This window comes from Cladophialophora bantiana (assembly GCF_000835475.1).
Source record: "Cladophialophora bantiana CBS 173.52 unplaced genomic scaffold supercont1.2, whole genome shotgun sequence".
In the NCBI taxonomy this organism is placed as follows: Eukaryota; Fungi; Ascomycota; class Eurotiomycetes; order Chaetothyriales; family Herpotrichiellaceae; genus Cladophialophora; species Cladophialophora bantiana.
Window position 1 is genome coordinate 2,456,294 of NW_015971576.1, and position 25,098 is coordinate 2,481,391.

A 25,098-nucleotide genomic window follows, 5' to 3' on the forward strand; every position below is an offset into this window, starting at 1 on the left:
GGTGACAGAGAGAGCATGAGATGGTTGATATGGTACAAAATGAGTGTATTGATCAAGGAATGCACTAGCTACTTTGTCGACAGTTGTTTCCATGGCGATATGCGACGACGCAAGCTGAGCGACAAAAGTCTTGTAAATAGCAAAAAACGCTGTAGTACCCCAGACCATTCCGGTCAAGTGCCCGTACCATATTCGCTCAATCATACTAGTACAAGGTGAGGGTATCATAAAACATCAAATCCACCAATTCATGTCGTCGTCAGTTCATTCCGAACAAGGGCCTCCTTGATGTCGGTGTACAATACAATGGAGGTGAACGAGCTACCTGCCAAATCCCACAAATACGCCAGTCCATTCCGGACAAGTGCTTGTACAAGGAAGGTCCATATTGTACAAGTGAGCGCAAAACCTTGGTAAAACTCTTAATCTTCGAGGCCTTTGGGGCTGGGAGCAGGCTTGACGTGATGGATGTCTTCGTCATGCCGTGGTACTCGGCCGTCCAAAATCCCACCTCGTTGAGGGCCTGTGAAACGAGTCCGTCCCGTCGTCATCCATGTAACAGCAGCAATCAAGCCACACACACCGACGGCAGCCGAAGTGTAGTTCATGTTGTCAGCGTTGACAGGGCTGACAGAGGGGAAGTTGAACACGATAGCGGCGAAAGCCAGGTAAAGAATGCCAATGACGTTAAAGAACATACCGAAGCGACCGAGAGAGTAGGCGCTGTCGATTCCTTCTCGACCTTCCAGTCGTCCCCAAATGCGAACGAGGAGTGGCATGATATAAGAAAGATAGAAGCCTTCCGTTGAGATCCCAAGCACGGTGTTGAATCCAGTTACCGATCCGAAGTATATGGCCATCAGAGCCATGTTGACAACGAGAACGGTCAAGATGCTGTAGACAGGAACATGAAGCGTAGGATGAACCTTGCTGATGGTTCCGGAAAAAGGTAGCCCATGGTCGCGAGCGAAAGAGAACACAACCCTCGAACTCTGCGCCATGAGGAAGCACAAGCTGACCAAGGCGATGATGGTGATGAGGGTGGTGAGGCCAATAGCGCCCCCAACACTCCCGGTGGCTTCGTAAAATATGGCGATTAGAGGCACACCGGTCGAGGATGTCTCGATCGCGGCGAGATTGCGGATGCAGAAGAAGGATGCAATGAGGAAGGCGAAACCCGTGAATGCACCAATCCAGACAGACCAGATGATTGCTTTTGGAGCATCATGTCTAGCATTGCGCATCTCCTCCGTCATATGCGCGGTTGCGTCGTATCCTGTCATTCCAAACGCCGCCTGGAGGATTCCCAGCAAGCTTGCGTAAGAGCGGCCGAAGCCAGTGTTGTTGTTGAAGTCCTTGAAGACGAACGCAGCGCTCGCTTTATGCTGATCCTTGGCCAAAATGACAATGATAACGACGATGAAGGAGAGCAGATTGAAGGTTATCATGATCTTGCCCATCTTGTTAAGTAGATGCCGGCCCCAGACATTGACGGCAGCAGCGAGGATCAGAACGAGATAGCAAACAAGGCAGGTGTGCCATCTCTCAATCACGAAGTCTGGATGTGCAATCTGTGCCATTCCGAGCACGAAGCTGGCACCGATGAAGCCATTTGCAGCTCCTGCAGACAAGAAACCAATGACAATAAACCAGCCACACAAGTAAGAGGTGAGTCTTGCCCATTTCGGCGGAGTCAAGATGGCAACCCACGAGTATTGCCCGCCAGCAACGGGGAAGGCACTGCAGATCTCGGCGAATGAATAGGCCACAAAGAGGGAGAAGAATGAAACTCCAATCCAGCTGTAGATGATGACTGGCGGGCCTCCTGCTTCAATGGCGGCCACTAGAGAACCTCCCAGTGCCGTCCAGCATGTCAAGACTGAAAAGGCGAAGCCGACCATTCCGAAGAGCGAGAAGTCTCTTTTAAGCTCCTGCTTGTAGCCAAAGCTCTCGAGATTGAGGACATCATCAGTTCTTGCTGCCTCGGTGCTGCTCGACGACAACTCGTGGGTAGCCATGCTGATTCTCTCTTGTGGTTATACCGATGGTGTTTGGTGCCAGACACCTCGAGTAGTGAAGGTCCTGATGAAACATATCAATGCAAGCGACAGGGAGGCCTCGGCCACGCGTTTTCCGTCCTTATCTTCAAGAGATTGAACGACATCGAGTCTAGACTTCGAGCTGTCAGGCTTTACCAACTTAAGAAGGTCTCACCCCGCGATAAGCTAGTGGCAGGCATGGGCCCGAACTTTGTTGGCGGAAAGACTGCATGTCATTGGCGACACACCCTTGCCACACTGATACCTGCGCTAGCTCACTGCATCCAAGATAGGAGATCGGCCGTGTGTGTGGAATGACACCTCTGACTGGTGAGATGAACAAGAAGGATCTCGTCGTGTCGTCCAGCATTGCATTAGAGATCCTCTTCGGAGTACTGCACGCGGGGATGTCCATCCTCCACGTGTCGAGAATGGAAAATAGCCATCTGTCACAGCTGCTGTCTTTGCCGAAATATCAGGCTTCTAGGTCGCCTAATAAGCGAGACTATTGAATGAGTCGCGGAGCGCTGAACTTGGGAGACGCGAGCTAGACGAGCACAGACATATCCCAGAAGAAACATCCTGAGCAAGAACATAGGAACTCACCAGATGAGACTTGTGGCGCTCCCGAAGATTACGATAAAGCGGACGGGATGACAAACGGAACAGACAGAATACCGGTCTGGTTGGATGTTGACACAGGTAAGCTGGATTATGTTTGCCCCTAAGATCAGAGTGCGGTGGCTGTTGACATGGCGAAGGGCACGATGTAGGACTCCTCCCTGTACCATAGCAGCGACAACGAGACCAACATAAACTGCAGGATGTATTTGCCATTCTCATTGCGGCACATCATCCAAAACTGAAGTTCCTGGGCGTCAGCTCGACCCATGGCAATGCTCCTCAAATCCACACCACGAATAACTCGAGTGCAGTCCTCAACGCCGTGGGCAGGACAGACGTCAAGGTGTATCCTGGATCGCTGAAGCCTTTCTGTCGAGAAGAAGTCGAGACGCCCGACATCCACGGTGAAGACTATCGGCGTCCCGCTGTATGTTCAGGTGCTGAACGCATTCAGGTCCCACCGGTCTGGGCGGTACGAGCCTTCTTCCACAACCAGCGGAAAATATTGTCAAGGATGTGAACTTCCTCGTCGCCACTCGCGACGCCATCATGGCCGAGCCGCCTCAAACAGCGTGGTACGTGGCTACTGGGCCTTGCACGAACGCTGCCCTGCTCTTCTCGGCCTATCCCGAGGTCGCCCACCACCTTGCCGGGTAAGTCGAACATGGTTTTAGATCTGTCGTCCGGAAGGCAGCAGCGTTTCGAGGTCCTTGAGAAGACAAGAATTTGACTCTAATCATGTATTCTCGCCAGTGTGAGCATTATGGGCGGGGCAGTAGGGGGCGATTTCTGCCCTCAGATATCGAAAGAGTTTGGCAAAACCCTGGGTCAGGGTGAGGGTTTTGGCAACGAGACTCCTTGGGCAGAATTCAACATATATTGCGACCCCGAAGCCGCGGAAGCTGTCTTTTCGAATCCCGTCATATCAGAGAAAACCACCCTCGTCACACTCGATCTAACACATCAATGCCTCGCAACTAAAGAGATCCGAGACCGGTTCTTAGGCTCCGAGAAGCCGAGTCAGCTGCGCCTCTTCCTCCACGAGATCCTCACCTTTTTCGCACAGAGTTACGTCGAGTGGTTTGACGTGTATGAGGGTCCTCCGTTGCATGATCCGCTTGCCGTTGCTGCCTTGTTCGGGTATTCTAGCGGGATATACGAGGATGATGGCGACCGATACAATGTCCGAGTTGTGACAGATGGAGCACATAGTCCGCTTGATTCGGTGAGAGGACAAGTGGGCAGGACTATCGTCGAGAAGGCAGAGGCGGGCCCGGACGGTATTGTTAAAGGCGTCAGAATACCTAGGAAGTTGCACACGCATGCGTTCTGGGATGTCCTGGAGAATTGCGCGAAGACTGCAGATGCACGAATATCACCCTGACTGGCACTTTATCGTGAAACCCGTCTTTGCCCACCAGCCAGCGAGTTGATTAGTCTTCATCACCTCTTATGATTACACTGAGAATCAGTGAGTCTGCGTTCGGTCAGCTTTGTTGAACCAAACTGGGGGTCAGGTAGGCTGATAGATTGGTCTAGAGAGAGGAATCTATCTGGAGTGACAGCGAGGGTTTAAATAGGGTGACAGGTTGCCGAAGGTCAAGCAGTGCTAAGCTTCAAGAGCCTAGCCTAATTAGGCTAGTGGAATAAGCTTGTGCTGATACTTGGTAGGATTTTCTTCGACTTTCCTTCCACACTTCATCATCATAGCAATCTTTCATGTAAGTAACTCGGTAGAGCCTATCAAAAGATCTGACGCCAAAGTCTCACTAGAAGAAGCTTCATCGGTTCTTCTTAAACAACTCGATTTAATGACACAAACCCGACGATGACAAACACTCTCTACGATTGACGTCCCTGAAGAGCAACAACCTCTCGGTCGTCTTCAGTCACGTTTCATCAACTGGCCTTCCCATGGTATTCTGTTAAGGAAGCCGTAGGATTTTGCTGCCAAGGCTGCTACCTTAGCCGCCCAAGTCACTGCTGGGTTGATGTTGAAAACTCCTCCCTGAGTGAATTTCTGCTGGGTGGACTGGACTGCATAGGTTCCAATAAGACCCGCTCCACAGCCTGTGGTGTCAACGACTTCTTCAACCTCTACTGCTTTATGATCTATGTGGACTGATACACCGTCTGGTCTTCTTGTATGCGCTACTCCTCCATGTCCACCCATCGTGATAACGGCGTTGTTCACGCTAAGGTCCAACAAAGACTTGCACAAGGCTGCTCCCCTCTCGATTTCCTTTTTCCGAATTCCGCCTTGTTCTAAATGTTCAATGATGCAGTGTTCTATGTCCGCCATCGACCCAAGAGTTCAGCCTCGAGCCTGTTGACTTCTTGTATAAGGTGTTTTATATTGCGAATAATGTCCCTTGGAAAATTAGATGGTACTGGAGCCGCATTGAGCAACACCGGGATCTTCTCCGCGGTGGCCTTCTCAGTGACGTGTACAATGGTTTCAAGTGGGATTTCCATCTGCAGAATGAGTAGATGGGGCGAACCTTCGCGAAGATCCGTGCGAAGCCGGGCTGGAGTGAGCTTGTAATTTGCCCCGGGACATACCAGTATGTTGTTTTCGCTATCCTTTCCCAAAGCAATGCTCGTCCTCCCGGCCTCCTCGTCTGGGCATTAAATGATGTGTTTTGTGCCCACCTTATCTTCCTCGAGAGCTTTCACAATCTTCATTCCTGCTCTATCCGTTCCCACATCATCAACCATGCTCACCTTGATGCTAACACCTCTGGGGCCCGGAATACTTGGACTCCTTCCACCAGTAATGGAGTTTCTTCCCTTTGTAACAGGACTACCGGCGCTAGGGCTTGAACTGCGAGCGCGTGAGAGTCTTGTACACGCTACTGCTTGGATGGCACCTTTTGCCCCTATGGCAAACTCGACCTTTCGACTAGTCTCAGATGGCTCCGGAGACGAGGGAGAACCCAGATGGTATCGTCGTGTATGGACCTAATGACGGCCATTCGGAATGTATCTGAAAACAGCGGAAATGCTGATTTGAGGTGTCCAGCTCGCCCGGGCTGAATTCATAGCCTGAGCGGCAGCCGTCTACACTGGGACTAGACGCGGAGGTGATGCTTGGGCGATGGGAAGGTTCTGCGCCCTAAAGCTGCCTACTCACTGGTTGTTGTTACTAGAGGAACAAGTGAACGGAATTGAGTCGGGCCTTTTGGGAAATCGTTTGGACGTTTTCTTCTTCCAGGTGATGAAATGGTTTCATTTGCCGGGGACTACTGGTCTTTTGAGACAACAACTTGGCTGGCTCTTCACCCGAAAATGGACGGTAATCGGCAAGGCAGCCGCCATCCCTGTCGTCAAAAGGCAACAACTCCCAAGCAAGCGGCCGCTGTCGGGAGGCAGTCTTCGAGCGAATGGGGTCTAAGCCGACTCACCTTCCGACTGCAAAACTATTTTAGGAAATTATCGCCGTTGGTCATTGGCCGCTGAGACAAGCAGATTCTCGTATTGTCTTGAGACATGCCGGCCCGCGAGGCTCAAGAGGACATCCATCATGTTCCACTAGCATCGCCTTGGTTTTTCCCTGGAACGGCACTCCGCCCGCTTCCCCCTGAGCTTTGCCACGAAGCACGCTGTGTAACCTGAAAAGTGACGTCTGGTTGGTGGTACGGTCCTCGCTGAAACGCCTCAATCAATAGCCTGTCTCCAGTCCAAAGACGGCCCAACGCGTACCTCGTCCATTAATCTAACAAGGTGTACCGATTACTGAGGAACAGCGGGGTTCAGACAACTTTTGTTCTCTACATCCTACCACCCACTTTGCTAATAGCACACGGTCACAAGTGGGCTGACAACAGAGAGAGTTTTGGATTCATCAATTTTGCAAATGTGCATCCATTCAAGGCTCCGTGATTTTAACGATTTCCGCGAAAGGTTGCAGGTAAAAGAAGCATCAACGTCTTCGACCGACAGATACCAAGATCAAAAGAGGATTATATCGCCGTGATGATAGACGCTCTCATGCAGAAGCCTAAAACCGACCTAAAACAGCTCTCTGCCATTGAATCCTGGGTTCAGGAAGGCCTGAATGCACGATCTATATGTGGACAGTCTCGATCGCAATCCGACGGTCGAGTTACGTCCAATATTTTAGTCTCTCCATCTGTCGCAAACAATTCGCAAGCTTGGAAGCTGCTTAGAAGCAAAGCCCTAGACATCGTGCGAAACATTTGTGTGAAAGTCTGTGAACGCTGAAGACCTCACAAATCGGAAGAACCGAGCCTTGTGATATCTCAGAAAGTTGAAGAACTCGTCAAGAGCTTGAACAGCACCAAGTGGCTCATTCATGGCCTAAAACGCAATGGGCGCAACTCTGAGGTCTCGTTGCTGCCGATCATGTTTGAGTAAAATCCCACTTTCAACTCAAAGACGATCCCAAAAGACTCCATGAATGTTTTCACAAGTATTTCAACTTTCAAGTTTGCGACATCTTCAAAATTTCACAAAACGACTCTCATGTTCCAAAAGAAGATTTGCGAACTCATCGACAAGCATTGAAAAAAAAAAAATACGAGCTGGTCATCGTCGTCTGTCTTGGACACGGCCTCGATCGGTCGAGAATTAAAAAGGGAGCCGCTGTTGGCCCATCAGTTGGATAGCGTTGGTTTGCATCCTCTACTGCCAAAGCAACGAGTGCCAAATCCCCTCTTTAGCCGTGAGGACTCGGCCTACAAGAAAGTGGTTGGCAGGTCTACACTACAACCGTCGCCTCATGGTGCGCCGTGAGACACTCACCATCTTTGACTGCTGCTTTGCAGGAATGCTGCATTGGGTGGCATGAAGGGTACCAATGAGATCCTTGCAGCTTCCGACCGCGAGAGTGTTGCATATGCGCGAGGTTGTGAGTTCCTGAAGGCTCATGGTTGAAGTGTCAACTGTTTTGGGGGATTCCAAGTCCAAGATCTGGATCGACAGTCTGAGAGAACGGCTCGATGACTACAATAAACCTGGCAGAGACGAATTGTCGAGGATCACTTGCCCTTTCCGCAAGACATACCCGGGCCATGACCATTCGAGCATCGAACTCCGGCCTGTTCCAAAATCGAAGGATGCGTCTGGCCGTGCAGCCGTCTCGAGACAGGCATCTCACAGTCGATCACTCTACATCAAAATCTCACCTGAGTTCGCCTCAAGGTGTATCGTTAGAAGAATGGACTAACTGTTTCGCGAGCGCGAATTACCCAAGCAATTTTAAGCTGTAGTTTTACATTGAGGAGCCGTGGCGCGATGGTTTAATGGCCCAGGACGGCAACCGATCTGAGATAATAACGCAGACAATGCTTGAGGCCCCTTTAGATGGCTGGCCGAATCGGAATCAGCTCTGGAGGGAGCACAGTCGGAAAGACTAACGGACCTGGCAAAATGACGTGATTCTCTGGAAGGACTATGCCTCGAACATGCAAAGACTGAAAGAAGAAAGGAAGAATAGGAGTCGGAGGAGGTTACCTGTATGGATGGAGTGTTGCTCTCCTGTATGGCAAGGCTGAACTGTGCCGTAATCGATATATACAGAGTGCTCCCTCCTCCGTACAAGGCTGTGCAGTCCCACTCTCCCCCTCCCTCCCCTTCAAACATATAATTTGACTCCATCTTCCATTGTACCGGAGTAAAGCCGTGCATCACGTCGAGACAGAGTTCCAGCTAAAGAAATTATGCACCTAGGCATATGTAGGCGAGTCTGTGCCTCTCTTGTTACCTAAAAATAATTGCATAATGGCCCGTGTCTAGTCCATCCCCGCCGTCTGGGGAGCCTAGTAGATCTCCGAAACTGGATGGGCTGAGGTACGAAAAAGCCGTTAACATGACTCCGAATTTCAACATTCAGACTAAATCTAGCATTTCGAAAGAACATGATTGAATATTGAAATTCTGCACTATTCGCTCATTCTCCTCGCTCATTCTCCTCGAACCTACCTGGGTACCCTTTCCGGTCAGTTTTTACTTTTCGTGTAAAGCAAAGCAACACCCATGGCTTCTTCGGCACAGGATTCGCCATCGCCGTCGCAGTCGCCGGTGCTGGCCCCGCCGCACGTCCTCTCCCTTTTGGACAAATTGCACCGTTTGTCCCGGGAGCAGGAGGACGCGGTGCAGGCTTCGGAGGTCGAGGCGGTCGGCTTCGACAACTACATGCGCGACAAGTTCATCGCGCTAGACCGCGACAAGGCCGAGTTTCTCTACCAGCTGTGCCTCGCCATCGGCGCCACGCGGGTCGTCGAGGCCGGGACAAGTTTTGGTGTTAGTACCATCTACCTCGCCCTGGCGGTGTGTGAGAACATCAAGAGGGCGGCAGGCGGCGGAGAAGGTGAGGGAGGGGTGGTTATTGCGACGGAGTACGAGAAGTCAAAGGCCGATAGAGCAAGGCAGCACTGGAAGGAGGTCGGCGATGAGTTTACCGGTTGTATTGAGCTTCGCGAGGGAGATATTCGAGAGACGCTGAAGGAAGGATTGCCGGAGATTGATCTGCTTTTGCTGGACAGTGAGTTCCCCCTCTTGATGTCCTTAGGTCGAAAGTGTTGCTATTGTTGCTATATACTGACGCTTCCACACTGGTGCACAGTCTGGACTCCCATGGCTCTCCCAGTGCTCAAACTGTGTCAGCCTCGAATGCGGCGCGGAGCCGTGGTCGTTGCGGACAACACGATCGGTTCGGCGTCCAAGTACAAAGATCTGCTGGAGTATATGCGAGAACCGGGCAGTGGGTTTAGGAATCTGACACTGCCCTACACGAACGGGCTGGAGATGAGCGTCTACATGCCGTAGAAGGGCCCAGATGAGGTCAATCAATCCAGTAAGGTGCTTTCCTTATCACTCTTTTGCTGCATTGCGCCATGCTACGCTGCCGTGCAGGCGACTAAATGCTGTGTTGCTGGATGTCCAAACATCGTGATTTGCTAAACTCCTGCAACTCCCTTTCTCTTTTCTTTGCTTTTCGACTGCCACTGGAATATCATGTGCGAAGCTTTTGTCACGGGCTTTCTAGCGAGGCTGCAGAACGTCGGGTAGGACAAGGCTGGATTCAAGTTGAGCAAAGGAACTCGAACGACAGGCCTGTCAGAGAGACCAGGAAACAAAAGTCGGAGTCGAAGAATGCCAGGTTACAATCGCCACGATGGATCCTTTCTGTGCGGGTGCCTGGACACGACGTCTATCTCGGTAGAGGTAGAGGAGGGAATTTCCACGCCTTGCTCAGATTTGTCACCATCCGATGGACAATGGCAGCATGGCGGCCAAGGGCATACAACCAAACATACACACCCAGCATCATTCGACACGTCGTTCAACATGTGCTGTGATTGCTTCTCCTTTTCCCTTTGTGTTTGTCAGAGTGACTCGCCTCCCCAAGTCTTCTTTGTTCTGATCATCGTTTCCGGTGAAGTCAAAGGGGTTTCATTTCTTCCCCTTTCCTTTCATTGTCTGTGTCGCACAAGCTGGCACCGTGTCCTTTTCTCTTTGACTGTTGCGGAGTCCAAGAAGTAAAAGAGCTCTTAGAGAAAGTCCATCTCGCGCCATAGTTAATATTATGTTCGAAGACCTCTCGGAAGTTGTCCCAACGCAATGACCATGGGTTCGCGTCGTTTCTGGGTTTCTGCCTTCTTGCTCGGCTTGCTGGGCAGCTCTGCGAGTTTCATTGTTGCAGCGCTCTCTGACACCGACAACCCCGCGCTCAAAAACGGCATCCAGTTCAACGTCACCAACGCCGACAGTTCACCACGCAAACTCAGTGATCGAGCAACCAACGGCGTAAGTTTCTCCCTGCCCCTTGGCGTCACCCTGTCACTAATTGTCGGGCACCAGATCTACATCTGCCAATATCCGCACTGGGGTGGGACTTGTTTCTGGACACTGGTTGACCCATCATCCTACAACCAATGCGCCATAATCACGTCCCACGGTGGCTGGGCCTCACTGGGACCCGATGAGGGCGTTAAGGTCGATCTTTATCGGTATGTTTTGGGCTCTTAATTCCCTGTTTTGCAGCCAGCTCGTCATTCAGCCTCAACTGAGCGACCCTGCTGTTACTGAGACAGACTCTAGCTGATTCCAGCGATTCTTGGTGTAATGCAGGGATACCGCATGTCAACATCCTTTTTGGAAAGATCTGGTTTACCCGGGTTCCGACAACGTCCCTGCGCAGGTTGCAACTCGAGGCCTTCCGGTAGTAACGGGGGATGTGTTCGGAGCAGTATTCAGACCGTTAGGGGAAGAAGGGTAGAGTTGGCAGGATTTGGTCGTTTCCCATGTTGCACGGGCAGAGCCTGAAAACGCGATGAGAAGCAGCTGGACCAACAATTAGAGTGCAAACTTGCTCTTTGCCAATAATCTCAATGTCCAATGCAATTCGAGACCCGTCCTTGCGGAGGTTGCAGTCATTGTCCTAAAAATGGATGTGTTTGTATTGGAGATAGCAAGTAATACGCCACCGTAGCGACGTCTGCAGTATTGTTCCGCTCGTTGAAACAGCCACTTTTGCTCTGGACACGACGTGACGCGCTCGACGCGCCTGGTACGATGACGTCTTCTCCGCCAGCGTCTGTGAATGCGAAAACCCGATACAAACACCATTTCCCCCCTATCTAATGCTGCTTTTCCTTCTCACTCCCACTGCTCCCCTCAACGAACGATGCCTTCTTCCTCCGCTATCCAACAATCCCTCGGCAGCCTCTTACCTACCCACAGCGCCAAACTTCCCGCTCCGCTCGTCCACCTCTGCGAATCGCTCCTCGCACAATCCCGCCAACGAGCCTCGCATTTGAAACCCGAGGAAGAGATCGCCCGTGCCTATGCCTGCTGCGAGATTGCTTGCAATAGGCTTAGGGTGAAATGTCGGTTGCCGGCGGTCAAGGCTGGCGGAGCACCTTGTAAGCCAGCCGTGTACAAGAAGTTGGTTGCGTTTTTGGAGAGGGTGTTGGATGAGGATGGCATCGCAACAACGCCCAAGTCGACCCCGGGAGGGAAGAAGAGGACGGCAGACGGGACGTTGAAGAGAACAGGCGTCGAGGGTGAGTCAGTCACGCCGTCGAAACCTACAGCGCGGAACGAATTTCTCGGGAAGATCAAAACAAGCACGAAAAAGAAAAGCGAGGCTGAGAATGACGGCGAAGCGCCGAGCTACACAATGCCCTCGATCCGTAAACTCTGCAAAACATTCTCAACACCACTGCTCGCTCCGCACGTCTACACCGGCACCTGTATCATCCTGAAACTTAGTGGTCTGTGGCCCCCAGACGAAGACGGCCCAGCACCAGACGACGACTCCTTCCGAGAAACCGTGGCCGGTCTCTTGACAGCACTCTATATCATGACGTTGACGCGTATGCAAACAGCAAAGATGACAACGTTAGTGTACAAATCTACGTGCGCCAGGGCTGTAGAAGTTTTGGAGTACCAACCAGGGGCGAAAGGCGTCGAAGAGTGGATCAGGAGGATAAATCGCGAAGGGTACTGTCGGGGCCAGGACTGGTGGGGGAGTGTCCCGGAGAAAGTTTTTGATTTTGATCCCAACGCCGAAGGAGCGGGGGGGACCGGCGACGAAGAAGTAAGCGTTGGAGGGGGATTTGAGGAGGATGAAGACGAAGATGAGGACCCGATCCTGTCGGGACGGAGGAGGAGACGACGGACCGAAGCATATCACGCTCGAGGGAGAACCGGGGAAAGAGAGATGGAACCGGAACACGAGGACGATGATCCCGAGGACGTCCTGCTCCCGGGCCTGGCGACTATGATGCAAGACTTCATGGACCTGTTGAGCGGAGAGCGGACACGCGCGTATGAGACGTGGAAGAAGCACTTCCTGCTCAAGCTAGACAAGCTGGATAAGACGCCCACTTCCAAGCCCAAGCCCGGCGCCAAAGTTGGAAAGCCTAGCGTTGGTCTGGGAGAATAAACAGATGAATGATATATGGTCTTCTTCGTGATCAACAATGTGGACGCGAATAACAGTCTCTGGCCGCTCTCTGGGCCGCTCGACGCTGGAAGAGTAGAAGAATAAAATAAGATGGATGAGCCTGTTTTCGTCTTCTCCTTCCTTTCCTATTCTTTCCCGTTCTTTTCCTGCCATTCCGTTCTGTTCTTTCGGTATCAATCAATAACATTTTGAGGTAGGTATTTGTTTGTGATCTTTTTATTCCGTTGTTGTACATGAACCCCGTACGCGGCACCGGCTAATGCACAGCTCTGCAATGCAATGTGGTGCAAAGTAATGCCTGACTCCGCTCGCGCTGCTGTTTCGGCAAAGACTGAAGATGGCAGTTCGGTGAAAACCGGCATTTTAATGGCAATATCCAGACAGTCCCTCACTGCTCTCTAATACCGCCGTCCGCGCCCTCTTGCTCTGTCACTTCCTCGCGCTCCTCCTCTCCCACCACCACCACCGCCCCCGCGATGATTTCCACGACCCCTCCCACCGCCCAGTCCTTGCTGACGCGGTCGATCTCGATGTGCATGGAACTCTGCGCGCTCCGGCCTCGGGCCCTGCTGCATCCTAGAATCTCTCTCTTCCTCACTGGCGTCGAATTTGTTTTCGATCCCGATCAACTCGCAGTACCTGCTCGACTGAGGATTCGTCACCTCGCGCGGCATCTCATCCGGTGCAACTTGCAGACTCGGATCATATACTGGCGCCGTCATGCTGAAGTTCTCGGGGATTTGCAGCTTGCCTGGCTTGACCACATGCTCGATAATCCATTCCTGCTCCTTCACAATTTGGTCCCGATAGTAGGTCTCGCCGCGGTGCGCCGGAACTCTATCTTTGGCAATGCCACCAAGTTGAAGCTCGGGCGCAAAGACTCGTTGGATTGCGAGCCATTCGGGGTCGTAGTAGAGTTTGAGCGGGCGGCGGATCTCTGCCTCAGGGGAAGTCATAGACTGGATTTCGAGAAGTTGGAGGAATTCTTGGTAAGCATCGCATTTTCCAAGGGCGAGGAAGTACGTCGTTTTATTGGCGATTTCTTCTGGGAATGGGAGTGATGGAGATACTTCAGAGGGTTCTTTTGGACGGAATTTGCTTGATAAGGCAGCTAGCTGGGCCCTGATCTCCTCGGGCACAACGTCGGTACCATCTACGAGCTGAGACCCCTTCTCTGGTTCCACTTGAATAATCGATTGTGCCGAGCTGGCTTCAACACCGCCGTTGGGAGATGACTCCGGTTTGAATAGTCGAGCGCGTTGGTTTAATTCCGACTCGGACGAAATCCCAGAGGGCGTGGGCGAATCTTGAGAGTGACTTGCTTCGTCCTGCAGGGAAGAGATACCAGGCAACGGTGTGAAGGATGCAGCCTGTGCATTGAGCTTGACACCACCGTCCTCGCTCTCTTCTGATGGACTCTGGGAGCTGTTCGACTTCTTCAAATGATCATTGTCGGTAACTTTGGCCGTTACGGCGGGGATTGACAGAGGTTTGCTTCGAGGCGTGGCAACATCTTGACTAGCTACTTCCGTGGTGTCGCTATCGTCGCTCATGTCAATATCGATAGAATCTGGATTGGCGACTGCAGGTTTCGATTGTCCAAGAAAGCTAGCGCTGGCACCGTCCATCTGGTTTCCAGATGCGTCTGGTCGAACATCATTGTCATTTTCATCGTGAATAGAGCCTGGGTGTCCAGTTTCTAGGCGCTGCCTCTTAGCTGGTCTTGAGCAGAAGCAGCCGTCGAGATTTTGAATAGAATCATGGTCCTCTGAGTGAGGCTGGCTTCGAGTCGTCGATACTACTATACGCTCGAGGCCGTCTCCTCTGCCGATTTTCTTGAACATCTCATCAACCGAGAACTGTGGAGGCGAGGAGGCATCGGTCTTTTCCTCTTGAAGCCGTTCGGTCTCCCGCTCTCTGAGAACTCTATCCCTTTCTTCGGCGTCTCCTTGTCGAGCCGGGGCATGAAGTTGTTGCAGCGCCGACACTTGCTGCCGGTCTTCCGGTCGTGGGGTCACATTACCATGTTCGGTGAACACACTCGGGGCCGTTGATGGCATCTTCGCCGAATCTGACTCTTCGAGGACTCGGCCGGAGGTCGGATGGGATTTAGAGATCGCCTGTGGGGATGTGTCGCCCTTGTCATGTTGGAAGACAGCAGCAAATTTGGTGTGGAGATGTGCAGAGAACCAATACGGCGGACGCAGTCGATCCAAGCACTGTCTTGCAGCCACGCTCCCCAGCTTTCCAATAGATGAATCGGCTTCAAAGTCTTTTCTTTTGCGGAACAGCCATTGATAGTCTCCATGGTATTCGACACCTTGTGGCCAGTCATGCGAGAGACCAATGTCAACTTGCGACCGGAGAGACAATAGTTTTCTGACATCCAACTCTCGAACGTGGAAGATGCTATGGATGTCCTCTTGGTTGTACGGAAGACGCTCGAAATGAGGCTTACGGTAATCGTATCCTTTCCAGATCCCCGTCAGCCCAGCGATTCTGATAGGTCCTAGTCGAATAACGTTGGCAGCTCCAAGGTAGTAGATGTTCGGTGCGACCCATCCACCATAGTAAAGTTCAAAGAGATGATTGCTCGCTTCGTGGTTGCCGCCAATGAAGATGGTCAGGTAAGGAGCAGTTCGGGCACCACTGTAGTATTCATGGAAATCTGCCATGCGTCTGTACTTTGCAGGCATAGCAGTGACATTAAGATCATATCGGTTTCTTACTGCCTAACAACCTTTAGTCTTCTGGGGATTTGCACACGGTGATACTGACCTGAAAATCACCGCCGATTATCAACAAGTCAACGCCATCCCAGCCTTTGACGCGACAAGCTTCTTCTACCGAAGCATAGATTGCATGGAGTGTGCCATGACCCTAAGCAAGAACATTAGAAAAAGAGATCGGCACCTTCAACTCCAACGAGGACTCACGCAACCCTCAACGGCGATTCTGACTCCTTCTTTCTTCTGCTCTTCGACTCCCGACATTTGCCCTTTCGCTCTCAAGTCTTTGAACGATGGAACAGCGTGGCTTGTGGCTACCGCATCTTTTGAGAAGTACTTCAATGTTCGATCCTCAGAGCCAGAGTGAAACCTGTGAAGAGAGGTCGTGACAAGTGCGGGGTTTGCAAATCTACTCAAACAGCGGACCCGTGACTGCAAAGCTGATGGCCTTCGATAAGACTGAGGCGTGAAGAGAAGCACCTTGTGCATTTACTTTCACCGCAGGATGAGAGCACAAAAGGCCAGAGACGAAGGAAAAAAGGCAGGATTGAAATGTTCCGAGAATCCTTCAGACTTCCGCATTAGGCGTGGCAGATTCTGCCGCTTTAGTAAAGCCATGCCACCCTCTTACAATGTTCACGTCCCTTTTTTTTGACCTTCCTTTGAATTTGTTACATGGAAACGGCATATCATCCAATGCCTGCAAAGTACCAATTGTTCTATAGAAGATCCAGCTATTTGAGTCGTACTAGGATCGTCTTCTCATCAACCACGTCGCCATCACATCACCATGAAAACCTCTCTCCCACAAGGTCTTCTGACAGCTTCCACAGCTTTTCAGCCTCCTCGCTCGATTTTGCGCGAGGACACGCGTCGTGCGAGATTTGACAGTCCTTCAGGTATGCTCCCCATCCCTCTTCCCCGTCTTTGCTCTCAATGGCGCTCAGTTTGGGGTCTGTGGCAGCCACCAGGCTCGTTGCAGCCCCGGCGCCCAAGGTTTTGTACTTGAACAGCCCCTTCTGAGCCATTGCCGCGATTGCATCTCTCTGCTCTTTGCTTGAGTGCCTCGTCAACTCCGTCTTGATTACTCCGGGATGGACGCCGACACTCAATATGCCGTGGGTTTCATACAACCTTGCTGTAAGGCCAATGCCAAAAAGGACATTTGCAGCTTTGCTCTGAATGTATGCTTCCAATGGTATGTACGACATATCTGGCCCATTGCTTATGCCCCATAACTTGAGGATTGCATAGTTTGGGCGTTCATCCTCAGGAAGATCTGTGGACTTCTTGTCGAAATTGATATCCGACCATCGGACACCATTGTATTCAGCTGCACCCGAGCTGACATTGACCACGCGAGTTCCTCCCTTTGTGCTGGTCTTTGCTGCCTCGAGAAGTTTTGGCATGATCAGGCTAGTGAACAAGAAGTGCCCCATATGGTTTGTTGCGAAAGTAAGCTCGATCCCGTCTTCGGTGATTGTGCGCTCAGGTATACTCCCCACCCCGGCATTATTCACCACAATGTTGATCGATGGCACATCGCTCCACGAGAGGACTTCCTGGGCTGCCGTCCGAACGCCTTTCTGGCTCGAGAGGTCGATTATCAGCAGGCGATAGTCAACTTCGGGCCACTGCTGCTTGAGATCATCCATACATTCTTGAAGTTTGGATGCATTCCGTCCTGCGATGATGAGGTGAGCAGGAGACTGGGAAGCAAAAGCCTGCGCGGTGGTAAAGCCAATGCCTTTGCGGTTCACTCCAGTGATGATGATCGTCTTGCCTCGGATAGCTTCAGGAAATGCTCTCGCAACATCCAAGGCTTCGGTATCCTTGTCGTATTCTGGGTGGGTTGTCGCTGTCATCTTGGTTGATCGAGCAACAGGCGACTTTGAAGAATGAGCCCGAAACTGTTCATTTGATCCCCCGTCCGGTCTGCTCATAGCAGGTATTTGTACCCCCTTCTTCTGTCCCAGGTACAAGCAAACCGTCATGCTGAGGAGGCACAAAGTCGATATTTGGCAATACAAGGGCGGCGATATCTCCTAACTCCGGGGCAAGGCCTCGCAACGTTTCACCCATTTGAGGAAATCCCAAGCAACTCCTACTGCCGGCAAATGTTATGCTAAGTATGTCCATTGGCTCGGTTCGGTCTGTCAAATGAATATCAAGCTGAAGTGTTGGTGGCGGACTTCTGAAAGAGTTCAATTTCCAGCCGGCTTGGCTGGCGAAAATAGGGACCCAGAGATGGGCGTGGAGCCCTACTTTCATTCGCATTTGCATCTGCATGTACGCCAACCTCCTTCTGAAAAGGGCAGAGGATTCATACGAAATGGAGTTAACGCCTTCACAAAACGGCAACCTCGTTACCCTGCATCGGAGGGCTTTGTGATGAACCTCTCGATTGTAAATTCATGCTTACCGTCTCGGTGCCAGGAGATGATCCGCTTTTCAGTCGCTTCCTATATGTGTCAGGGATCACTCCTATCCTAGATTGAACTGGGCTCTATCTTCAGAATCTATCTGAATACCCGAGAGGATATCTATCTTCACACGAAGGTCCGCAATCACCGTGTTTAATCGATTAATTTCACCCTGTCTGCGGGTAAAGTTTTTGAGCAATGCTTCGTGCTCGGCTGTTAATGTCTGGAGCCGTCTTTCAAGCTCCTTGATGTGCTTTTCTTTGCGCGCACGGAATGCCCGCTGCGACACACGATTTTGAGCCCGGCGGCGCTCCTGGGGCAACAGTTGGCCACAGTCAATTTAGGCTATCCCTGTTGCATGTTTGACCTGTCTGCACTTACCGACCTCGTCCGAGCCCGCACTTCCTCAGTCGCTTCGTCACTACCGTAAGCACAAGGGACCACCAAACGAGACCGCCGTCCATCGACAGATAGGGGAGCTGGCTCTTGAAGAGGAGCGTTCGTTGGGAGAATGGTGGAAAGAGGAGTTATACTCCAATGAGGCTCACGCCATGTCTGTGGATACTAGAGCAAGGAATCAGCATAACAAGACTCCTACGGGAGCAAGAGGGACTGCACACCGTCTGCATACCAAATGCCTGCTCTTGGCTCTGTACTGCAGGAAGAATCCACAGGGTATACTCCTCATCGCCCCAAGGCATGCCACCAACGTCAGCCACGCTGTACGAGTCATAGCGGCAGTCAATGCAGAGCTCTGAGTCGCTCACGCTCTTCGCAAGGACCACGTCGGGCTTGTCTTGCGGCACAGTTCGCGCCAATCGTTCGTGTAAAGAAAGCATGATACTCTTGTCTCAATTACAGCAAGTCCCGGAGCTAGCATCGACACAAGTTTCTCGATCAGCCACGGGTGATGACTTTGCAGGTAGCGAGTTGAGTCGAGGCTTATATATTCGCCACCCTCGCGACCGGCCTCCTCGCACAGTGCTGCGTGGGTTGATGGGCATCGTGGTTCATGCCGATATGACGTGCTCTACCAATAGTACGCCATCTGCTGTGTAGTAAGAAGACAACACCACCATGACCCTGTACCCGAGCGGAGCCATGTGTGAGTGTGTATCAATACATACCCGACAGGGAAAGAACAAGACCGTTCTTTTAGGGCGTACAAAGTCTGCAGACAGATGAGCCGAGATCCGGGGTAACGAAACTGTCAGCAAGGCTGGGTGGACCTGGCTTCCATAAGTAAGCACCCTGCAGAGTTGCCCACCGGCGAGAAGGATTGCCATCGGACTTGTTCTCTGATAAAAGGCGAGTTTGATGCATGTATTTCTGCGTCAAAATACGGAGTAGGGATACCGCGCCGCATCTCCGGGGGCGCTCCATCGTCCATTCATCTCGATTCGATCGCCAAACTGAATCTGGAAGGAGCCCTTATTATGCGAGGGGTGCGCACCAAATCGGGTTACAACCATATAAGGCTGGCACCGGCTGCCACGCGTGACCGGTCACCTAGCGAGCTTGGTACCATCAGGTGCCTGTTAGCGTGCAGTGTGGCTCCCGCAGGTACAAAAGGACCTATACGGCCGAAAACATCCAGGTGCTGGTTCCAATGAAAGAACAAAGAACCGGGGCACCATCTCCCGCGCAGTGACCGCGGCATTTTAGTCTGCCAGTGATACTGAGTATATATCTGCACGTAGTCTCGAAAGAGTAATTGACCCTTTGCCCCTAGACCGTCCTCTTTGGGGTGTAGATATTTTCATGCACATAATAGCAGCGTATTCAACTTCGTTCATGCTCGTATCGAAAAGTTTATTGCAAGTCTCTGGGGATGGTTTAGATGACAGCCCTCTGATCAGCAATCTTGTCCCATCAACCACCAAGTTCCAAAATTTCCACCCACAGCGATCTCCCTGCCGCGTCGCACGCCCGATCCAGCCAGAGGATGCGCTTTAAAACATTTCTCTTCAGGTCGTCAAACTTCTTAATCCCGATCCGCGCCGACATTCTCCCAAGGGCAGCAACGAACCAAAGTCGTTCTTCGGCTACGTCTCGGGCAGCAACGCCACCTATGACAAGAATCCACATCAGAAGGCGCTGGGCCTGATGCGATGACGACCAGCTGGAGCGCATGTCGGACTCTCGGAGCGCAGCTTTTAGTTGCCGAGTTAAGAGAGCTATTGGAGCCGTCTGGGGTGGGAGAGGGAAGATCACGGTAAGGGAGTATATCAGCATGGCAAGTCGCGTCGGTTCGTAGATGGGCCGTGATCGAGCAGCTGGTGCTAAATCTGTGTGCGACGGAAGCGATAAAAGAGTGTGTTGAATCAGGTTGCGTCGGTCGCACAAACGAGCGAGATCCAGGTCTGGAAGCGCACCGTCGACGAATATTTCCACGCCGTGTTCGTATCGCTGCATCGCAACCCACACGACTGCAAGCTCCACGGTGAGACCCAAATCAAACAGACTACTATAGGTAAACTCGTCCCTAAGTTCACTTGGGCATGTACCCAGCATTCCCCAGAGCGTCGCAGTTCGATCGCCGTCATCAGCCAGAGGTATAAAGGGAAAGACTGGTTGAGTCAATGTCCTACTCGCCTGAATGACGCCGGAGCTAATATTGAGAATCAGACGGTTAGCGACGGAGGGCGACAACCAATGATAAAAAGATCAGCTTACTAGGATATGATAGCAGCCAGGCCAGTTGTCTCGATGTTCTTCAAGCCACCCCTCAGTGCGACTAATTGAACGAGGCCAGCCGCATGGATGGGATGAGCGCTGAGCAGACCATAAACGTCCAGCCATTGAAGACTTTTCAACAAAGGATCAAAGACCGGCTGAGTGGCAGGTTGGGTCTGGAAGCGCTGGAGAGTCAAGTCCCACGCATTTGTCGCCATGGCAAGGACAGAGACTAGTATTGCATCTGTGATAACGTTGTTTGGATCGCGGAGGGCTTTGTTGATTAAAGTAATGGATTCAGCCTCGCATCGCCGCATATCCTGTTCCAGGCGGATCACAGCTGGGTCATCAGGTTGGGTTGATCCTTTTAACAGGTTAAGTCTTTTGTGACTGAGCGCACCAAACAAGAGCGAGTGCAGCGCAACCGTATCGTTGAGTGCCATCGGAAACCAGCCCTTGATAGCGGCAGATTCTGAGCCGCTCACAGACCGGGGTGTCAAGCCCGGCCAAACAACCTGCAATGCTATAACATCGGGCGTGGCACCGGTCAGCTTCTGCTGCCATACTCCCCATGGGCCAAATTAACAAGAGCGAAACCAACCAACTTACAATATTCATGGCATTGCGATATCAACGATGAAGGAAATGCTGAGGGATAGGTCTGAAACGGATCCAGCACCCCTGATCCCAACACCTGAATAAAAGAATGAGATGCGGACCCCGAAGCGGGAGAGAGCGCTGGACGGAGCCGGGATGGAGCAGTGACGGTAAGTCCAGTGTCATCGTCGACGTCGTCGCTCGTGCTTTCTTGATCGAAATTACTTGCGCTGCTTGAACTGTCGGTATCGCCCGGCCTTGCCACTTTTACCCGAGGACGATGCTGTGACCGTGACTGCACCGACTCGCTCGGGGAGAGGGAGTCCGTCCGCGATAATTCCGGTGAGCCTCTCGTACTCACTGCACTTCTACTGCCCTCGATCTTCTGCTGGTTCTCCTGCGTCCATCGTCCAATGTGCGACCGGATTGCAGTGCGAGTCTGACGCTTCTCGGCCTTTGTTTGGGGGCGTGCATTGACGAACGAGTATCTCTGAGGAGTACTCATCTGCTAGAAGGGATGGCCGACTGGCCGCGTTGTGTTTAATAGCCCGATATCAGAGAGAGTGCTTGGTCTTCCAGATTCCACGTCGTTGTAACCTCCCAGCAATGTTTTGTCGCCGCCCGTCATCATAGGAAAATGAATGTAACTGCGGGTCTTTTCCCCCATGTCGCAAGTCTTTTGGGAGCCGCATCTCACTCCTACATACTCGCGCGGGGCTGATGTTGTGTGCCGGGGAAAGGGCTAGTGAGAAGGGGCCGAGCCAGGCCTGGGGCCTTGGCATCAGAATCCGTCGTACCTTAGACATCGTCGCCCTTCCACCCCTTGAACAAAGCACCTGTCTTGCCCATCTCGTTCTCACCGTGTTGCAGCAGAAATCCACTGTGCCAAATTTGCCCTGCTGCAGATGCACCTCCTCTTTGCTCAACGTGGTACCGATTAGCGCCTCTGCTAAACAGAGATTCCGATCCGGGCCAAAGAGTGAAAACTTCCATGCCCCGGACGGCTAGGTCTCGATTCCACAAATGAATGAACCACGGGCAGCCCGAGTGAGGTTTTTGCAGGACTCTGCACGCATGATATGCCTCTCTGCTCCATCCACCTCCCGACAGCTATTGCGCGAAAGCGTAGACCTTGTACGTGGAGAGTCATCGCAAGGAGACCGCAGGCCAGGGGACACATGCACAACATGTGGCAGCCTGCTGTTACCGGGATGGACAGCGTCTATAAAGATTACCGATACTAAGACCAAGACCAGCAAGAAGGGCCATCTACAGAAGCGAAACCCCCGGCGGAAGGTACAGTCTCAGCGATGCTCCGTTTGCTATCGCGTCACCAGGGCCGTGACCACCATGGACTCCAGCCACAGCGCAAAGAAAGAGCAGATCAATAGTACTGTCTCTGATGAGCGCCCTGAGGAAATTACAGAATCAGCAGGTAGCGCCCTAGAAAAGTCGACGAAGTCCAGCAGCAAAAAAAGGGCAAAAGCACGAAAAGACCGGGAAGGATTGCAGGCCCTTCTGAACAGGAGCATGCAAACCAAAGGCGTGCCCAGCCTCAGCTTGATGGACTTGATGAAGAAATGATGGATTGCATGCCTCGAGGGATTCCCCAGAGCCACCAGCCTGGTGACGAGGCTACATAGGCGAGGCTCTGGAGGCCTTTGGGCTGCACAAGGCTGAGCAAGGCTGCACAATATCGGGCCTTACATTAGTGCCCCTCATTTGTCTTGGCAGACGTCGATCTTTCGGCGTCGCTCGAAAAGATTCTGATTCGAGAAGCGTCTTTTTCTGCCTGGCCCTCAGACGACGCCGGATTGTGAAAATATCTCTCAGAATCCAGGACTGTAACACTTAGCTTGCACAGCCCTGAACACCATATTTTGTTTCCCCCGAAAACATGGCTGAATCCGAGGCTCCTACGGTCGTTCGTGCCGACCCCAATGAGGTTGGTGTCTACGAGATTGAGAGTTTATGCATGAATTGTCGCGATGAAGTATGTCTGCCAGCATGAAATTTGAAGAAATATGCTAACTTTTCCAGGGTATAACCAGAATCCTTCCTATCAAAATTCCGTATTTCAAGGAGATCCTTCTCGAGTCCTTCTCGTGCGATCACTGCGGCTGGAAGAACAACACTGTCAAAAGCGCAGGACAGATTCAAGAGAAGGGGACAAAATTTACCTTTAGATTGGACAACATGGCGGATCTCCAGAGACAAGTTGTCCGGGCTGATACGGGCGTCTTCCGCGTCGAAGATCTCGGCCTCGAAATGCCGCCTGCTCCGGGCCAATTCACAAATCTTGAGGGCATGATCTCGAAGATCAAAACAGACCTGGAAAGTGATCAGCCGGCCAGGAAGGATGCGGATCCTGCGCTGCATACTTCTCTAGTAACGGTCATTCAAAAGCTGGGGGAAATGCTACAAGGCAACAGTTTTCCAATCACTGTTTCGCTAGACGACATCTCGGGTAATTCATTTATCGAACCGTCGCCCAACGACAAGGGCACCAAATACACCCGCACTGATTATTTCCGCAGTCGCGAGCAGAACGTGCAGCTTGGTCTCGTAGTCGATGAGGATACCACAGAAAATGGCGGCGGGATGGAAGGCGTGGATATTGTTAACGACGAAGTTTATGAATTGCACGCCGAGTGTCCCGCCTGTGGAAAGCCATGCACAGTGAACATGAAAAAGACTAATATTCCTCATTTCAAGGAAGTTATCATTATGGCGACAGTCTGTGACCACTGTGGCTTTAGGACGAGTGATGTCAAAACTGGGGGTGCGATTCCCGAGAAAGGAAAGCGGATCACCTTGGAAGTGAAGAGCATCGAAGACCTGTCCAGGGATATTTTGAAGTCAGAGTCCTGCGTCCTAAAAAGCCATGATCTTGGGTTGGAGGTCCAGCCCGGCACACTTGGCGGCCGTTTCACTACTGTCGAGGGCCTACTCACCCAAGTGCGTGACCAGCTTCACAGTCAGATCTTCGATGTCGGGGATGAAGATCTCGCGGGGGGTGACTCGATGACAGCCGACACACGGTCAAGGTGGGACAGCTTTTTCGCCAAACTCGATGCAGGTATCAAAGCTGAATTTCCATACTCCATCACCCTTGAGGATCCACTGGCAAACTCATTTGTGCAGTTGAATGTGGATTCCGGCGAGGATCCACAGGTCAAGATTGAGGAATATGAAAGGACAGATGAGGAAATGGAGGATCTAGGATTGAAGGATATGAAAACCGAGGGATACGAAAAATCCAAGAAATGATCAGCGGCGACCTTCGACGTCCGATAATCTGTTTTAACCCTTTTTCTAACAAGGGAACCGGATCGCCCGCTCGCTTGTTCGGACCTCCTCAACCTTACGCTTTGGCGGATCCCAAGGACATGAATCAGGCACCAGGGTCTGATCGCAGAAGGAACAAGCCATCATTGTCTAAGTGCATCGGCATTCCACTGCAGGAATGACTTCTGCGCTCATGTGATCACCGGTCTCTTAATCCCAGGCGCTCTCATTGGTGGCGGCTAGACACGAAATTTCGAAGTGTCATATACCATCTGCAAGAGGTGGAAGGCTGGATTCAACACTCGGGAATGCCATATCCGCATGATACGGGGAAACTGCTGACGGTCTTCCGTAAGTCAAGTTTCTGTCCTATCTGACCAGGATTCCATCGTCACGAAGAGGTCTAGAGCGAGTCTGCACTATTTGTCATGCAGTCTCGGCCTCTCGATCTCCGGAGATAGCATACGCTGAAACAGAGCCCGCATTTTTGACACTAAGGCTAGAAATGAGGCCGTTGCATGGTTGCCGCCCTATCCTTTCCATCTCAAAGCCTCGAGTCAGTTGCTTACCAATGAGGATTTCCTCGTCCGACTACAGCGTTCCAGCCTCTAGTCGCGATTCACAAGCTGCAGCGGGGCTTGGCTCTTGATGCAAGAACGGCGGCAACTCGATATGGCGTTGTTGACCAATGAAATATGTGAGTAGTCCTTCGAATCGCCTCGACGGAATGCCGTCCGCAATCTGAACATTGTATTTGGGCAACTACAACGACCTTTCATGCTACACTT

General features: G+C 51.8%; 11 protein-coding genes across 11 annotated transcripts; 6 read left to right on the plus strand and 5 right to left on the minus strand.

Annotated features, from left to right (window-relative positions):
- Nucleotides 1–422: 422 nt before the first annotated feature.
- Nucleotides 423–2,018, minus strand: Z519_01897 (uncharacterized protein; the record flags this gene model as incomplete). The annotated part of the gene is made up of 1 exon (XM_016759654.1): nucleotides 423–2,018. One exon carries the CDS (start codon nucleotides 2,016–2,018, stop codon nucleotides 423–425), a length of 1,596 nt encoding a protein of 531 aa, XP_016624982.1.
- A 674-nt stretch (nucleotides 2,019–2,692) lies between these two features.
- Nucleotides 2,693–4,047, plus strand: Z519_01898 (uncharacterized protein; the record flags this gene model as incomplete). Its single annotated transcript, XM_016759655.1, has 5 exons — nucleotides 2,693–2,741; nucleotides 2,801–2,808; nucleotides 2,863–3,067; nucleotides 3,118–3,316; nucleotides 3,417–4,047. The coding sequence occupies 5 exons, from the start codon at nucleotides 2,693–2,695 to the stop codon at nucleotides 4,045–4,047; spliced, it is 1,092 nt and encodes a 363-aa protein (XP_016624983.1).
- Nucleotides 4,048–8,660: 4,613 nt separating this feature from the next.
- Nucleotides 8,661–9,452, plus strand: Z519_01899 (uncharacterized protein; the record flags this gene model as incomplete). The annotated part of the gene is made up of 2 exons (XM_016759656.1): nucleotides 8,661–9,168; nucleotides 9,250–9,452. The coding sequence occupies 2 exons, from the start codon at nucleotides 8,661–8,663 to the stop codon at nucleotides 9,450–9,452; spliced, it is 711 nt and encodes a 236-aa protein (XP_016624984.1).
- Nucleotides 9,453–10,247: 795 nt separating this feature from the next.
- On the plus strand, nucleotides 10,248–10,731 carry Z519_01900 (uncharacterized protein; the record flags this gene model as incomplete). Its single annotated transcript, XM_016759657.1, has 3 exons — nucleotides 10,248–10,433; nucleotides 10,488–10,636; nucleotides 10,671–10,731. The coding sequence occupies 3 exons, from the start codon at nucleotides 10,248–10,250 to the stop codon at nucleotides 10,729–10,731; spliced, it is 396 nt and encodes a 131-aa protein (XP_016624985.1).
- Nucleotides 10,732–11,313: 582 nt separating this feature from the next.
- Nucleotides 11,314–12,576, plus strand: Z519_01901 (uncharacterized protein; the record flags this gene model as incomplete). Its single annotated transcript, XM_016759658.1, has 1 exon — nucleotides 11,314–12,576. One exon carries the CDS (start codon nucleotides 11,314–11,316, stop codon nucleotides 12,574–12,576), a length of 1,263 nt encoding a protein of 420 aa, XP_016624986.1.
- Nucleotides 12,577–12,995: 419 nt separating this feature from the next.
- Z519_01902 (uncharacterized protein) lies at nucleotides 12,996–15,590 on the minus strand (the record flags this gene model as incomplete). The annotated part of the gene is made up of 3 exons (XM_016759659.1): nucleotides 12,996–15,329; nucleotides 15,376–15,477; nucleotides 15,534–15,590. The coding sequence occupies 3 exons, from the start codon at nucleotides 15,588–15,590 to the stop codon at nucleotides 12,996–12,998; spliced, it is 2,493 nt and encodes an 830-aa protein (XP_016624987.1).
- A 521-nt stretch (nucleotides 15,591–16,111) lies between these two features.
- On the minus strand, nucleotides 16,112–17,191 carry Z519_01903 (uncharacterized protein; the record flags this gene model as incomplete). Its single annotated transcript, XM_016759660.1, has 1 exon — nucleotides 16,112–17,191. One exon carries the CDS (start codon nucleotides 17,189–17,191, stop codon nucleotides 16,112–16,114), a length of 1,080 nt encoding a protein of 359 aa, XP_016624988.1.
- A 619-nt stretch (nucleotides 17,192–17,810) lies between these two features.
- Z519_01904 (uncharacterized protein) lies at nucleotides 17,811–18,588 on the minus strand (the record flags this gene model as incomplete). Its single annotated transcript, XM_016759661.1, has 3 exons — nucleotides 17,811–18,062; nucleotides 18,131–18,313; nucleotides 18,370–18,588. The coding sequence occupies 3 exons, from the start codon at nucleotides 18,586–18,588 to the stop codon at nucleotides 17,811–17,813; spliced, it is 654 nt and encodes a 217-aa protein (XP_016624989.1).
- A 1,033-nt stretch (nucleotides 18,589–19,621) lies between these two features.
- Nucleotides 19,622–21,527, minus strand: Z519_01905 (uncharacterized protein; the record flags this gene model as incomplete). Its single annotated transcript, XM_016759662.1, has 3 exons — nucleotides 19,622–20,360; nucleotides 20,426–20,948; nucleotides 21,035–21,527. 3 exons carry the CDS (start codon nucleotides 21,525–21,527, stop codon nucleotides 19,622–19,624), a joined length of 1,755 nt encoding a protein of 584 aa, XP_016624990.1.
- Nucleotides 21,528–22,372: 845 nt separating this feature from the next.
- Z519_01906 (uncharacterized protein) lies at nucleotides 22,373–22,606 on the plus strand (the record flags this gene model as incomplete). The annotated part of the gene is made up of 1 exon (XM_016759663.1): nucleotides 22,373–22,606. One exon carries the CDS (start codon nucleotides 22,373–22,375, stop codon nucleotides 22,604–22,606), a length of 234 nt encoding a protein of 77 aa, XP_016624991.1.
- A 313-nt stretch (nucleotides 22,607–22,919) lies between these two features.
- Nucleotides 22,920–24,292, plus strand: Z519_01907 (uncharacterized protein; the record flags this gene model as incomplete). The annotated part of the gene is made up of 2 exons (XM_016759664.1): nucleotides 22,920–23,015; nucleotides 23,063–24,292. The coding sequence occupies 2 exons, from the start codon at nucleotides 22,920–22,922 to the stop codon at nucleotides 24,290–24,292; spliced, it is 1,326 nt and encodes a 441-aa protein (XP_016624992.1).
- Between the last annotated feature and the right edge of the window lie 806 nt (nucleotides 24,293–25,098).